At 44.7% G+C, this 15,987-nt stretch overlaps 1 protein-coding gene across 6 annotated transcripts in view; it reads right to left on the reverse strand.

Annotated features, from left to right (window-relative positions):
* Nucleotides 1–15,987, reverse strand: part of ERMAP (erythroblast membrane associated protein (Scianna blood group)) — a 34,984-nt gene that overhangs the window by 4,085 nt on the left and 14,912 nt on the right. For 2 of the 6 annotated variants that reach the window (XM_023221563.3, XM_023221562.3), the window contains exons 3-12: nucleotides 15,796–15,911; nucleotides 10,936–11,025; nucleotides 10,354–10,701; nucleotides 6,026–6,142; nucleotides 5,420–5,452; nucleotides 3,738–3,770; nucleotides 1,962–1,982; nucleotides 826–846; nucleotides 701–727; nucleotides 584–610 (exon numbers count right to left, since the gene is read on the reverse strand). In XM_023221563.3, coding sequence (XP_023077331.1) covers nucleotides 584–610; nucleotides 701–727; nucleotides 826–846; nucleotides 1,962–1,982; nucleotides 3,738–3,770; nucleotides 5,420–5,452; nucleotides 6,026–6,142; nucleotides 10,354–10,701; nucleotides 10,936–11,020 — 712 coding nt within the window. In that variant the 5' untranslated portion in view covers nucleotides 11,021–11,025; nucleotides 15,796–15,911. Of the gene's footprint in view, nucleotides 1–583; nucleotides 611–700; nucleotides 728–825; nucleotides 847–1,961; nucleotides 1,983–3,737; nucleotides 3,771–5,419; nucleotides 5,453–6,025; nucleotides 6,143–10,353; nucleotides 10,702–10,935; nucleotides 11,026–11,170; nucleotides 11,313–15,795; nucleotides 15,980–15,987 lie in introns of those variants that run through there. The other 4 variants (XM_023221564.3, XM_023221566.2, XM_031934231.1 and 1 more) reach the window with 4 other exon arrangements.

Here is a 15,987-nt window from a genome sequence, read left to right on the forward strand (position 1 = left end):
GAGAAAGAAGAAAAAGCATATGTGTAGAAAGAGATGGAAGCAGTGGCTATTTATCTGGTTGTGGGACAGGAAGGACTTCCCAAACCTGAAAGCATGTACACAGGAAAATATTAATGCATTTGACTACGTAAAAATAAAACACTCATGCATCAGAAAAATACTATAAGGAAATGCAAATGAAAAAATAATTGGTGACAAATATGACAGAGAGCTAATATGCTTTATCTAGAAAGAGTCCTCACAAATCAAAAAATAGCCCAAATAGAACAGAAACAGAAAGTCACACAAAGAAGAAATACAAATAACAGATAAACATAGGAAAAATCTCAAAAATCACAGAAAACCCTTAAGAAGACCAAACCTAATATTTATCAGTGCTCTAAAAGAGGGGATGCTTTCTAAATCTAAATACAACCTAAAATCGATCACAAAGATTTTTTAAATTTGATAGGCAGTTATACAGATTTGATTTAAAAAATTTTAAATTACATGCATTCCAGAGGAATGGAACAAAATCCAAGGTTACAAAGCCATAAGGAGGATGTACTCTGAAATGTGGATCTATTTGATTGGTATAACTTACCAAAATGCAAGCGGGCTCTTCTCCAGCCTGAAAATGAGAAAAGGGGATCATTAGAACACTGGAGACATTAAGAACTCCCATAGGGTGGTGGCCAAACGTGGAGAAAGTGCATCTCACCTGAGTTTGCTGCAGCTCTTTTCAGCTCTATGAAAGAAGAAACAAGGGGAATGAGCTATCACTGGAAATATTAGGGCAACAGGAGATAAGTTGGTATGGAAGTTATAAGAACATGGGAAACTTACTCAGTTCACTCCGGAGTTTCTCTAAAGAATGAAAACAATTTGGCAAATCAGAAGGAGGGCCTCTATGTAGAGGCCCTCCCATAATGCTACAGTCCCATCCCAACCACGAGCAGATAGATACTCAATAGCCATACCCTGGAACTTCCCCAGAAGAGTTTGCAAGAGCAGTAGATCCCAGCTGTGGACCATGGGAGTATCCCCAGAGATACTGCAGAGGATCAGCAAATTCCTGTGTGAGCTAAACCTTATCTGCAGGCTAAATAAATAACACATCTCACACCTACAGGTAATGACAACATAAATGTATGTAGATGTTGTAGGAAATATTGCTTCATTTAAGACTATCACTGAGTATTGGACTTTGTGATCATGTATATTTTCTCAATATAATAATGCATAGATATGTCTCATGTCTACAGATTTATTTTTATTTTTATTTTTATTTTGAGTCAGAGTTTCGCTCTCATTGCTCAGACTGGAATGCAATGGTGCAATCTCGGCTCACTGCAACCTCTGCCTCCCAGGTTCAAGTGATTCTCCTGCCCCAGCCTCCCAAGTAGCTGGGATTACAGGCATGCACCACCACACTCAGCCAATTTTGTATTTTTAATAGGGACAGGGTTTCACCATGTTGTCAGACTGGTCTCTAACTCCTGACCTCAAGTGCTCCACCTGCCTTGGCCTCCCAAAGTGCTGGGATTACGGGCGTGAGCCACTGCACCTGGCCAGATTTTTATTTAATGCTAAAAAGAGGTCCTCACACATGAAATGATGGAGAAGTACTGCTCCAACATATTCAGTTTAATGAGGATCCCGTCGTCTTGGACCCCATCTAGGGAAATTTCATGCCTGGGTGATAAAAGGGACTTCCAGATGGCTTCACCTATGGGAGGTGCATCTATCTCTTCTTGGTGAAACATTTTTCAATTTAAAGACTAAATAACAGTTGTGTAGGAAAGAGGAGCAGAGAATACTTGAGAAAAGAGACTTCGAAGAGCCAAGAAAGCCCCAGTCCCCATGGCTTGAATTACCCTTACCCCCTCCCTTCTGCCCCAGGAAGTGAAACTGAGATGCTCATCCTAAAGCAAAGGTGTCAGCAGAAGGAGCTTGTGCCATGGATGAGGAGCAGAACTTACTGAGAGCTTTATGGAGTTTTCCTAAAAACCAGAAAGAGAGAGAGGAGTAAGTGATCAGATCCTGCCTCTTTTCCCTCTGGCTGTGGAAGCCTCATCACTCCACCCCAGAAGATTAAAATGATGATGACGCTTCTATGTCCCTAGTCCCAGCTCTGTGTCCCAGAGTTCAGACCCAGAAATCTGATGGTGCTGGTGACACTCCCCCAGTGACCCAGCCTGCCCGGGACTTTGGTTCCTCCTTCCCCTTCCCCTCCTTTTCATCTGTCTGGTTTCATTTCTGCTGTCTGCATGAGTGTTTCTATATGTTTGTAACTGGTACATGAGTGTATGCACTGCTGTCCTTTTATAGCCCACCGTTTCTGGTATCTAAATGTAAAACTGGCCAAAGGCCTAGCATGAACTTGTTAATATGGCTTTATTATTCTCTACAGTAACTCCCCTGAGGTTATAAATTTCATAAATTGGAGGTCCCAGAGGATTTGGGGATATATGTGTATGAGACATATGTTTCCGGGGAGGACTTGCGGCTTCTCTGGAGGGCCACGTGGCCCACATTTCCCCCTACCCAGCATTGGCCCTGCCGGACAATTGAAGTTATACATCCTGAGTCCACCACCAGTCCCTGTGCTAAGGGCCAGGCATGTATTAGGCATTAGGCATTGGAAAAATGCAGCTGAACATGACACGGCTCCTAAGTAGCTTATGGTTTATTGTCACTATCTCCACTACTAACAGCTTCCACTTACTGTCTTCTGTGCTTATACTGAAGTAGGCACTCAATCCTCAACAATGTGAGGTGCCTAGAATTATTATTGCCATTTTTTACGGGGGTGGTCTGAGGCTCAAAGGGACACAAAATTTGCCCAAGGTCTTTCAACTAGTAAGTGACCAAGGAGGTGGGATTCAATCGAAGTCTGTCTGACTCCTGAGTCGGAGGCCCTCGCCCTTACCCCACATTGTTCCCTCCCCGCTTGAGCAGAACAGCCAGTGTCTGCCAGATACACGCCACACTTGTACCAGGTTGGAGGAGATGTAAGGAGGGAAGAGAGGAGACGCTGAAATAATTGAATCTGGAGTCATCTGAGCCAGTGACTTGTCTTCCCAGATAGACTTCAACAAGGTGTCCAACTTTGACCCTCAGTGGCCCACAGTAAATGTCCAATTAATGAAGACAAAATGGCAATAAGGAAAAGGAGTTCCAGGCACTGTGACAGATTTCTTTTTTTTTTTTTTAAGGTTGCCTGTTTTAACACTGAAAACAATCAGGTAAGGGGAAGTTATCTGCGTTTTGATGATGAGGAAACCAAAACCCAGAGCAGTAAAGTGACTTATTCAAGGCCAGTAAGTGGCAGACCAATGATCTGAGGTGTCACTGACCCCAGAGCCTGCGACCCTTCCTTTGTATCATACCACCTCTCTCTATGCAAAGGTTGTGTGGATTCTTGAAATTCCCATACATCCCATATGACCACATTAATATACTTTTCAATAATAAGTAGACTTCTTTTTAAAATGATTGGTGGAAAGGCTAATGAAGGGAGTTTATGGTAATCTAGGCCTATGAATTTTGACCTGGACACCTCCTCACCCACTGCCACCAGCTCCACAGCCCCTTGACATTGCAAACTAAATTCCAGTAATATCAATGGAGGGTATATGTGTGCATGTGTGTATAGTATTATAATAATAGACTTATAATAATGACTGGCAACATTTACATAGAAAATAAAGAATGTGTTTTTTGTTTCCTATCCCTTACTCTTTATATATTGTTACCTTTTTCTTTAGCATGCTCTGAAAGAAGATTGTCTAGAGGAAGAAAGGAAAAGATAATGAGATTTTTTGCCACTGCCTTGAGGGTCCCTGGTTCCTGTTGATTTTACCTGCCCTTGGACGTATCCACCTCTATTTTCACCTCCACCTGCCTGATCCAGTCTCTAATCAACTCTCATCTGCACAACAGAAATGGCAGCCCAAATTGTCTCCCACATCCTGTCTTACTCCCTCTGGTCTCTACTAAACACTGCAGGCAGAGAGAATTGTTCAGTTTTTTTTTGAGATGGAGTCTTGCTCTGTCGCCCAGGTTGGAGTGCAGTGGCACCATCTCGGCTCACTGCAAGCTCTGCCTCCCAGGTTCACCATTCTCCTGCCTCAGCCTCCCAAGTAGCTGGGACTACAGGTGTCCACCACCATGCCCGGCTAATTTTTTTGTATTTTTAGTAGAGACGAGGTTTCACTATGTCAGCCAGGATGGTCTCAATCTCCTGACCTCGTGATCTGCCCGTCTCAGCCTCCCAAAGTGCTGGGATTACAGGCGTGAGCCACTGTGCCCAGCCAGTTTTGTTTTTTTGTTTTTTAAAAAAAAAAAAAAAAACCAGACCCTTCCTCTGCGGCCCAGGCTGGAATGCAGTGGCACGATCTCAACTCACTGCAACCTCCGACTCTGGGGTTCAAGCGATTCTCCTGTCTCAGTCTCCTGAGTAGCTGGGATTACAGGCATGTACCACCATGCTCCACTAATTTTTGTATTTTTAATAGAGAAAGGGTTTCGCCGTGTTAGTCAGGCCGGGCCTGAACTCCTGACCGCAGGTGATCCACCCTCTTCAGCCTCCCAAAGTGCTGAGATTACAGGCGTGAGCCACCACACCCAGCCAAGTTTTTCAAAGCACAATTCCATCTGATATTCCCATTCCTTGCTTTACCACAGCTCTTCTGAGAATGACTAAAATCCTGAATGTGGCCCACCAGGCCTCAGGAGGCCCAGCCCCGCCTAGCTCCCCAGCCTCACCCCTGCCACTTTTCCCCTCCCTCCTGCACCTCCTCAGCTCCCCAGTGAGTGCTGCTTTCCCCGACCATGCTTCTCTCTGAAGCTGTTCTTTCTGCAGTGGATGGTTTTCCACTCCCTCTTCACTCATGACTTCTAGTCATTCAGGACAAACTTCACACCCTCAACCCTCAAGCTTGGTTAGTTCGTTCTGGCCATAGCCTTCTCAGAACCAGGAGATTTCTTGTGTAGCATTTGTACACATTATTTGTGTAACCATTTAATTCATCTCATCTCCCTGACTATACTGAAAGCTCCAGGAGGGCAAAAACTGTGTCTGCTTTTACTCACTATTTTATCCCCAGAATCTAGTATTGTCCAGGGCATTTAGCAGATAATTATCCAGTATTTGTTGAACAAATAAAAGCTTCCCCCATGTTCAACCTACTCAACTCCCACAGAATAAGATCAAGCAATGAGCTCACAGGCAAAACTCATTAAACATACAGGAAGGCAAGCTATTACAAGTAAGAGGCAGTAAACACTGGAAGCAACGGATTTAGACATTGCCACCATCACCAAGGATAGCAGATAATGGAATTTTCAGGAACAGAATCCAGGTTAGTGGGTATGGGGGTACGGAAATTAACAACAAAATAAACATTTCCCCTGCCCTCCAGCCAAGAACACTTACCCACCTCCGTCACGTGTTCATAGAGAAGTTTCTCTAAAAGGGAGAGAGAAATGTCAGCTTAGCTTAGGAAGGCCTTTTTCTAACAGGCACAAGTGTCCCAAGATGCACCAAGCTGCCTGAGTAGGAGTGACTCCTTGTCACTACAGGTAAGCCGGCATTTGAAAGGATTACAGAGTCTTCAAACCATCAGATAAGGGGAGGAGTGTTGGATTATGTGACTGTGACTTTCAAAGTCCCTTGCAGCCCTGAGATCCTGTGAAATGTGACCATTTTTTATGAGAGTCTTATCCAATGGATATAATTGGATTTCTTTATTAAAAGGCTGTAATTAATTTCTTAACCAGAAGGCTGGCATAGTCGGTTATTTTCTAATTTTTCAAAGGATGAGAATTTACAGCTCTGCCCAGGAGCCTTTCTGCAGTTTATTGAACTCCCTTTGCAATGTGTGTCCCCAGGGCACGGCTCTGCCAGCTTTCTCCCAGCCAGCTTGCAAGGTCCCCAACCTATGGACAAGTGTCATGTCTACATCTACTTCCATCTGGCCCTTTCCCAGAGCAGTCACAGTCCCACTTCCCACCAGCCTGAGCTCCCTTACCACTTAATTACCTTTTGATCTTCTTTGCTTCCAGATAAGGCAAAGGCACACCATGATGAGAAGTACCAGGACAGGCAGGATCACAGCCAGAGCCACTGCTGAGGGGGAGAGACTCCCCACAGATGGGGCTGAAACAGAAACCACCAACGACTGACATCAGGGAGATGTCCAAGAATTTCTGGCATGCCTCAGATGGCAGGTAGCTCCAGCACATCCCAACTGTCTCCATCACCTCTAGGGAGAGACCTCCAGCCAAGAGGCTCTTTGCTTCTCTTGATAACTCAAGCCCTGGATGGCCTTAAAGATAACTGAGGCTGGGAATGGTGGCTCACGCCTGTAATACCAGCACTTTGGGAGGCAGAGGCAGGAGGATCATCTGAGATCAGGAGTTCAAGACTAGCTGGCCAATGTGGGAAAACTCCATGTCTACTAAAAATACAAAAATTAGCCAGGTGTGGGGGGCCAGGTGTGGTGGCTCATGCCTGTAATCCCAGCACTTTGGGAGGCCAAGGCGGGCAGATCACAAGGTCATGAGATCGAGACCATCCTGGCTAACACAGTGAAACCCCATTTCTACTAAAAATACAAAAAATTAGCCAGGCATGGTGGCGGGCGCCTGTAGTCCCAGCTACTCGGGAGGTTGAGGCAGAAGAATGGCGTGAATCTGGGAGGCGGAACTTGCAGTGAGCCGAGATGGCGCCACTGTACTCTAGCCTGGGCAACAGAACAAGACTCTGTCTCAAAAAAAGAAAAAATTAGCCAGGTGTGGTGGCGGGAGCCTGTAATTCCAGCTACTCAGGAGGCTGAGGCAGGAGAATCCCTTGAACTCGGGAGGCAGAGGTTGCAGTGAGCCGAGGTCACGCCATTGCACTCCAGCCTGGGTGACAAGAGTGAAATTCCATCTCAAGAAAAAAAAAGATAACTGAGATGTTCCTCTCTCGGGAATGGTTTCGATGGTCCTGCCTCAAGATGATGACTTAAACAAACTTCTTGACCACAATCTCATCCTGCACTATAATTCCATGGAAAAATAAGCCAGGGACTTCAGAAGACTGAAGGCATTCTCCTCACTACGCACCTCCAGTCTTCCCAGGAGCACCTGCCTGTTTACGCCTATCAATACCCACACTGCGCTAGAAGAGCAGGCAGCAACCTCTTTGTTTGCCCTGAGCACTGTGACAGGGGCAAAGCAATTTCTACGATGCTACAGCAGTAGGCCTGAAGCCTAGGCAGGAGAGAAAGGGGAAAAGAAAGAGGAAATAGAGGAGAAGAAATGAGCAGAAGCAGGCTATGGGTACAAGTGGTTAAGAGCCTAAGCCGGGGGTGTGTCCTTGCTCAATGCTGTGTGACCTGAAGCAGGAGACCGAGCCCCTCCAAGCCCAGTGTCCCTCATCTGTAAAAGGTGTGCATGACAGGACTCCTTATCTCTGAAGTTTGGAGAGATTTAAAGAGGTCAGTCATATAAAGCACTCAGCCTCCTAAGTAGCTGGGATTACACACACATGCCACCATGCCCGGCTAATTTTTGTATTTTTTTGGTAGAGACAGGGTTTTGCCATGTTGGCCAGGCTGGTTTCCAATTTGTTTCAAGGATCATTAAAAGGTTCAGGCCAGGTGTGGTGAGTCACACCTGTAATCCTAGCACTTTGGGAGGCTGAAGCAGGAGGATCACTACAGCTCAGGAGTTTGAGACCAGCCTGGGCAACATAGTGAGACCTCATCTTTATTATAAATAAAAAAGAAAAAATAAATAAAAGGTTTGAACCCTTTGATCCATTAATTCTACTTCCAGAAGCACATTCTATCAGAAAAAAAAAATCACAATCACTTTCCAAAATATGCTCAAAGATGTTCATTGCACTCTTAATTATAATATGAGGAAAATTTGGAAAGCATCCAGATGCCCCAAAACAGGGCTTTGATTAATTTTATTATTCTATAGCCACATGGTAAAATACTATGCAGCCCTTAAAATCATATTACTTAGGGACATGGGCAAAAAAACTCAAATGCTCATGACATCATAAGTGGAAAAAAATCCTGGGCACAAGAATACACATGCGTAAACATATACATGCTCAGAGATACATATACACAATAAAGTCTTGCAAGAAAGATACAAAAATGTTAGCAGCAGTCCTCTCTAATTTAAGCTATTATAGGCCATTTTTCAGTTTCCTTTAAATATTTTGGATTTTTTTCAAATTTTCTACAATATACATGCTTTATTCCTAGAATATAAAAAATTGAAAATTCCTCAAAAAGTTCCTACTAGGGTAGGAGTTTCCTCTGGAACCACAGCCTTCAAACCTGTTTCTGCCCCAGCTTTTACTTGCTATGACCGCGGCTGTGGTCTTCTCTTGGCCAAAGGCCATTTTGCGGATGGTTCAGGACACATTCCCCGGTGCGCTGTCCCTGACTCTGCTAGACACAGCTGTTTGGAAGAGCCCAGCTTTTCCAGAGTGTGGGCCTCTGACAGGGATGGAAGTGCCCTGCCTTGAGGTTCTCTCCACTTGGCCCAGGGCTCTGGGGACCATCCCACCTACCTACACATCAGCAGGGCGTCCGCCAGGGTGTGGCCCCAGCCAGAGCCCTCTTCCCCCATCACCTCCTGTGATGGACAGGGGCAGCTGTCAATGGAACTTGAATGTCTGTCCTCTCTCCACCCTCTCCCCATACTCCTCCCAATAGGATAAGCCAGTCTCTAGCTTTATTCTCAGACATTTAAAAATTCACCCATAGCAATAACTGTATCACATGATTCAGATGCCTTTGGGCACCTCAGTCCCCTTTTAAAAATTACTTTTCAGCCGGGCATGGTGGCTCATGCCTGTAATCCCAGCATTTTGAGAGGTCGAGGTGGGCGGATCACCTGAGGTTGGGAGTTTGAGACCAGCCTCACCAACGTGGAGAAACCCCCTCTCCACTAAAAATACAAAAATTAGCCAGTTGTGGTGGCGCATGCCTGTAATCCCAGCTACTAAGGAGGCTGAGGCAGGAGAATCGCTTGAACCTGGGAGGTGGAGGTTGTGGTGAGTCGAGATAGCACCATTGCACTCCAGCCTGGGCAACAAGAGCGAAACTCCGTCTCCAAAAAAAAAAAAGAAAAAAAAAAATTAGCCGGCCATGGTGGCAGGCACCGGTAATCCCAGCTAACGCAGAAGGCTAAGGCAGGAGAATCACTTGAACCCAGGAGGCGAAGTTGCAGTGAGCCAAGATTGTGCCAATGTACTCCAGCCTGGGCAAAAACAGCGAAACTCCATCTCAAAAAAAAAAATTACTTTTCACCCCAAAGGACTCCAGCTTTGGAAAGTCTGTCTACCAACTACTGAGTGTTTTAAAGTAATTGATTCGTCCCCACTTCATGGTGTGCAACTTCAAATTAGGACCAAAAGATAATCAGCATGTGACCATGTGAAGCCAGTGTCATTCAAGCAAATGCAAAGACATGGTTTGGGTTGGGTTGAGTTGGGTTTGGGTTGGTAGACTGATTTTTTAAAATATTGGTAGACTGATTTTTGGTAGACTGATTTTCAGTAGGCTATTTTTAAAAAAAATATTGAAGCTAATTTGAGAACACTCTCAACTGGGTGCAGTGGCTTACACCTGTAACGCCAACACTTTGGGAGGCCAAGTGGGGAGGATTGCTGGATTGGAAACTAGTCTGGGAAACATAGGGAGACCCTGTCTCTACTAAAAGTAAAAAAAAATTTAGCCAGGCATAGTAGTATACCTGCAGTCCCAGCTGCTTGGGAGGCTGAGATGGCAGGACTACTTGAGCCCAGGTGGTCGAGGCTACAGTGACCTATGATTGCACCACTGTACTCCAGCCTGGGCAACAGAGCAAGGCCCTGTCTCAAAACAAACAAACAGAAAAAAAAAGAGACAGAGAGAGAAACACTGTCTCTCCCTTCCTAACCCTTTACGTTCTCAGGAACCCCAGGAGAGGACCCATTAAGTAAATCCTTGTCACAGAAGGGGATCTGTTCCTTGAAGACATTTCCTTACAGCCATGTAATGAGTTCCTTGATAGTGGAGCATACAAAGATGACCCAGGGAGGAAAAGCTATTATCTGAGTCTCCAAGCCCTATTTAACCAGGACCTGCATCATACAGTGTTTTCCAAAGTCTGAGTTCCTTCCTTATCAGAAATGCCTGGGCCAGCTTCACAGCTTCAGCTGAGATCAATGGACGTGGCTGGGTAAGGCTGAGCCGTCCTGGCAAGTAAAAACTACATTGCAAATGAAAACAAAGTCTAGACATGGAGAGACAAAGTAGGTCCTGACTGGGCTTGTCCAGCTGCCACAAATGACCCTAGGCACCTCAAACCCATTCTAACCTGCAACCTGCAGGATCACGGTGTCCTCTTTACTCAGATTTCCAACCTGGATCAGACATCGGTAAGACCCTTGGTCCTCAAGGCGCACATCAAGGATCTGCAGAGTGACACTTCCCTCCTGGGCATCTCTCACCAGCACCGTCCTCCCCTTATATTCCGGCATCAGCTCTTCATCCTGGTCCTTTCCATCCCGGAACATGTGAACAACCTGGGAGCGCTGCGGGAATGGGGACCGCAGCCACCTCACCTCCTTGGGCACTGTCCCAGGCCAGAGGGAGAGAGGACAGAGCAGCTCGGCTGTGCCCCCTAGTAAGGCCACGTGGAACTTGCTGGTATCCCCTGCGCGGCCTGGACAAAGAAAGAGACAAGGCCAACTGGGAGGGAGGGCAGGAGAAAGCTTGGGAAGGGACGAGGAAGCGGGTATCCCGGGGACTGACAGAGCCCAGTAAGGACTCTGGAAAGCATTGCCAGGGCTGGGGGAACAGAACCCCAAAAGATGTAATGTTTCCAACCAAGCTTCTTTATTCTGGGGACGCCAACATCACATGTACCAGGCAGGGAAAGAGGATCAGAAACTCCTACCTGACACATGCACAGACAGCCGGAGGAAGAGGAGAGGAATGAGGCAGCCAGAGAGCCAGGAGCCGGTAGAACTCGCCATCTCCATCCGAACTAGGACAGACAGAGGGAGACAGCACAGGCGGGCTGATGGGCTTGGCACGACAGAGGCTATAACCCAGGAGCCGAGGCCGAGACGGTATTGCTGGTGCTCTGGGATCACAAAGGCAGGGGCTCCAGTCCCAGCTCTGCTACTTACCTTCTTGTGATATTGTGACCGAACTCCTCTGAGACTGTGTTTCTTCATCTTCAAAATGGGCAAAAGAACTGTGCCTCCTTGTGGGATTATGGCGAGGGTTGAAAGAGGTGAATGCTCACACGGAGGCTGGCGTGTTAAGTCTCTAAATGCCGTGCGTGAGGATGATGGTGCAGATGAGATGAGTGAGGATCCAGAACTTATACCCAGAACTAACCAAGGAAACACCAGTAATGGCCTCTTTTTACAGTTAGTGTCCAAGGCCAGGCGTGGGAAGTGCCTGTTCCAAGCCAATCTTTGCCCAAGATGCAGCCTGGAGGTTTCCCTGGACAGCCTTTTCAAGTTTGACTCTTGATAAATAACAGATCAAGGCAGTGAGGTCCCTCCATGTCACCCTGAAGGCACTAATCCTACAAATTCAGGGTCTGGAGCTAGAAAGACCTGGGTTCAAATCTTAGCTCTGCCTATTACTAGCTCTGTGTCCCTAAGAAGGTTGCATAACATCTCTGGGCCTCGGGTTCTTAATCTATAAAGGGGAACTGTCCTCACAGATGAGTGTGAGGGTTCAAAGAGATACTGCCTGCCAAGCACTGGCCACAAATGCCTGGCAGAACAAGTGCTCATAAGTGTGTAGTTGTTGTTATTACTACTAACTAACTGAGGAAAATTATCCCTAGCAGGTTCAGGTGACTGTGTGCGTGAACCACAGGGAGACCCTAAAGGATTTCCTCCTGTAAAGCTCTTTCCTCACCTATTTGCTACTGCCTGAAATGGCTTTAGCAGGAAACAGAATCTCTCATGCCACAGTGAGGATAAAGTTTAACATGTAAATGCTCTAGGAAAAGGCAACTCATCTCTTAAATTCTCTCCAAGGTTCAAATCCTTCCCAAAGAGGAGGCTTTTGTATGAGTCAGCAGGCCCAGTCCCTGAAGGTCATGGAAAAGGTCATGACACACAGAGGAGGTGTCAAAGGGAGACTGGGAAACTGAAGATGAAGCTAGCGTTGAACACATTCTCATTTTGAAAACCCAATTCTGTTTTCTCACGGCAAAAAGCACACTGGTTTAGGGTTGTTCTTGTCTTTCTTTAAATCATATTTTATACAACATACCCCTCTAATCAAATGACAACATAGCACTAGGCCATAGTGAGGTTAGGATCACATTAGGACACATTTTTTTGTGACTGTTCCACCCACTTTCCTATAGGTTACTAGCTACTCAAACACTGGACAACAGAAGTAGAGTAAATGAGAAAAGCTCTCTATTTTATCAAGTATGGTTGAAGGTGGAAGTAGGGCCCAGGATTTCCTGGAGTTATTCCCAATCCCAAAACCCCTCAACTTTCTAGTGACTCTGAAGCACACCCTGCCTGGGTAGACATGCCCGGAGTGACACAGAGCTCCAAGCTAACCCAAGGCTGCCTGAAATCGAATAGGAGGAGACCTCTATGGACCCATATGCTAAGATTCAGACAATCTATGAAGTGGTTAAGAGGGTAAGCTCTAGGCTGGGCATGGTAGCTCATGCCTATAACCCTGCACTTTTGGGAGGCCAAGGCAGGAGGATCACTTGAACTCAGGAGTTACAGACTAGCCTGGGCAACATAGTGAGACTCCATCTCTACAAAAAATAAAAGAAAATTAGCTTGGCATGGTGGCACGCACCTGTAGTCCTAGCTACTCAGGAGGTTGAAGTGGGAGGATTACTTGAGCCCGGGAGGTTGAGGCTGCAGTGAGCTGTGATTGTACTGCTGCACTCCAACCTGAGTGACAGCAAGACCTTGTCTCAAAAAAAAAAAAAATTAAAAAAAAGAATGAGCTCTAGAGTCAGCCTGGGTTCAATTCCTGGCTCTGCCATTTCCTAGCTGGTGGCCTTAGACAGGTTAATTTACTTCTCCAAAACTCCTCTTGCTCACACATGAAATGGAGTTAATAATAGTACCTACCTCATAGGTAGGATTATAGTAAGGATCAAAGAAAACACATGTAAAAAGATTTGCACCAGATGCTGGAAATAAAAGCCAAATGAAGTCCTTCTGTTAGATTGTCACTCTATGTAAGAAGTGCTACCAGAGGTCCTTTATTTCATATTTTCTTACACAGATGTAAGAACCATCTGGTCACCCTACTGACCTCTAGGATTTATTCTTCTAATCTAGTTTGCCAGGATGGCCCCTTCCTCCATCTCTTCTAACACGTAATATATCAATATTATAGTAGTCAACATACTATTAATGCCTGTGAATTAACACTAAATCATAAATATGTTTCCAAATGATGATACTGCTCTAAATCAATAACAGTTCTTATTTATTGCATTTGTTGGTTCTCTCTATATATTGTCTTCAGTACTGACAACATCTCAGAAAAGTAGGTATTATTCTCTTTTACACTTAGAACAGGAAAGGCAATCATACACACTTCAGGGTACCATGCAAGTGAATTGCCAGGATCCTTTCTGGAAGCAGATAGAATGTAAAACATTAACAGATGAATGAATAACATTCATTCGTAATGAATAAACAGATGAATGAATGCATGCCTGCATAGCCCTGTATCATGAGTTACAAAATGAGCAAATGACCACCTCACTTTACAGAGTGATTCTCATGGAACCCCTTTACAAAGACATTTTCCCCAACAAATATAAAATACGATTTCACTTCCTAAAGTTCAAAGTATATGCCACAGTTTGGGGCTTTTTCTGTCTTACTTATTGTAGGAAAATCTGGAAATGATCCAAAACAAGGACAAAAGTTTCAAATCATCTGTAATTCCTCCACCCAAAGATAATGTTTCTACAAATATTATTTCTATGCATGTACATAACTTTTTGTAAAAACAAAAAACAAACAAAAAAAAAACCCATGACTGGGCACAATGGCTTACGCCTATAATCCCAGCACTTTGAGAGGCAGAGGCGGGAAGATTGCTTGAGCCCAGGAGTTTGAGACCAGCCTGGGCAACATGGCAAACCCCTATTGCTACAAACAATACAAAAAGAAAACAGCTGGCTATGGTGGTGTGTGCCTGTGGTCCCAGCTACTTGGGAGGCTGAGGTAGGAGGATCACCTGAGCGCAGGAGGTTGAGGCTGCAGTAAGCCATGATCGCACCCCTGCACTCTAGTCTGGATGAGAGAGCAAGACCCTGTCTTAAATAAATAAATAAATATTTTATACACTGTTTTGATACCTGATATTTTCACCAATTTCACATAATGCAACACTATGTGCATTTCCCAAAGCAATCAAATCTTCTTTCCATGACTTTAGGATTCCATCATGGACACAGAATTTTAGAAATTAGGATATAAGATGTAAAAGCTTTAAAATAATTCTATATTGTGGACATTTAGGTTGTTTTCCAATATATGGCTATTATAAACATTGCTATAAGTGGCAGTGGATTGAGGGCTAGAATCAGAGGGCTTTGTCCTAGTCTTGGCTTGGTCCCTTACTGCTCTGTGACTTTGTAACTTTTTTTTTTTTTTTTTTTTGAGACGGAGTTTCGCTCTGCCACCAGGCTGGAGTGCAGTGGCACGCTCTCAGATCACTGCAACCTCCGCCTCCCAGGTTCAAGCAATTCTTCTGCTTCAGCCTCCTGAGTACCTGGGACTACAGGCATGCGCCACCACGCCCAGCTAATTTTTGTATTTTTAGTAGAGATTGGGTTTCACCATGTTGGCCAGGATGGTCTGAAACTCCTGACCTCGTGATCTGCCCACCTCGGCCTTCCAAAGTGCTGGGATTACAGACATGAGTCACCGCGCCTGGCCATGACTTTGTAACTTTAAGCAAGTCACTTAGATTCTTAGGCCTTGAGTTTCCCATCTTTAAAATGGGAAGACTTTTCATTTGTACTGACAAATTGCCCTCCAGAAAGTCATATCAATTTACCAAAGTATCATATGAAATTTCTTGTTTTCCCACAACCTTACCATTACTGGATATTATCATTAAAAAAAAAATCTGCAAATTTGATGAGTAACAAAATGCCATCTCTCTTTTTTTTTTAATTTGATGGTGTTTCATCTCAATTTGTATTTCTTTGATTACTCACCTGTTATTTGGACTTTGTCAATTACCTGTCTTTGTAATTTGTTCTTTTTTCTATTAGGACATTTATCTCTTAATGATTTGCAAAATTCTTCATATACTAACCATTTTTTTCCACTACACATGTTGGAAACATTTTCTCCTAGGCAGTTATTTACATTTGAAGTTTGAAACAGTTTAATTTTTAAAACTTCGAAATCAAAAAAAAGATTGTAACAGTTGTTCTCTTGACAATCCCAAGCAGTTTAATATGACCCTGCAAATCTGCAAATGATCAGTCTAAAAGCATACAGCACAGGGTCCAGCAAATAGTGAGAGCTAAATAAATGTTGGCTGTAGTTTAGTAATGATGACAATACTACTTAAATAAGAGTGCTTCAACAAAACCCGTCCAGCTCTCTTGTCACTTGTCTCCTTCTGTGTTTCTTTAGTGATAGCTAACAGCTGCCCCATTTCGCCCTCGAAAATGTTCTTGTGTGTAGGGAGAAAAGGGGATTATTTCTCTACTGAACCTGAGGATCCTGAGAAAGTTAAAGGACTAAAAAGCATGAAGAGAGAGGGGAGAACTCACCACCTTCTGGATCAGGGATGCTTGTTCCTCTCACAGGCAAAGCTGGAGTTTGCAAGCTGGGAACTCTCCTTCCCCATGCAGAGAGACCACGGAGCAGGCAGGCGCATCAGGAAGGCCTAGGAATGTGGGCCAGGAAAAGTTCATATTTTATGAAATATGAGAGACCAGGGCTCTCTCTGCCCCAAAGAACTC

This window comes from Piliocolobus tephrosceles, chromosome 1 (assembly GCF_002776525.5).
Source record: "Piliocolobus tephrosceles isolate RC106 chromosome 1, ASM277652v3, whole genome shotgun sequence".
Lineage (NCBI taxonomy): Eukaryota > Metazoa > Chordata > Mammalia > Primates > Cercopithecidae > Piliocolobus > Piliocolobus tephrosceles.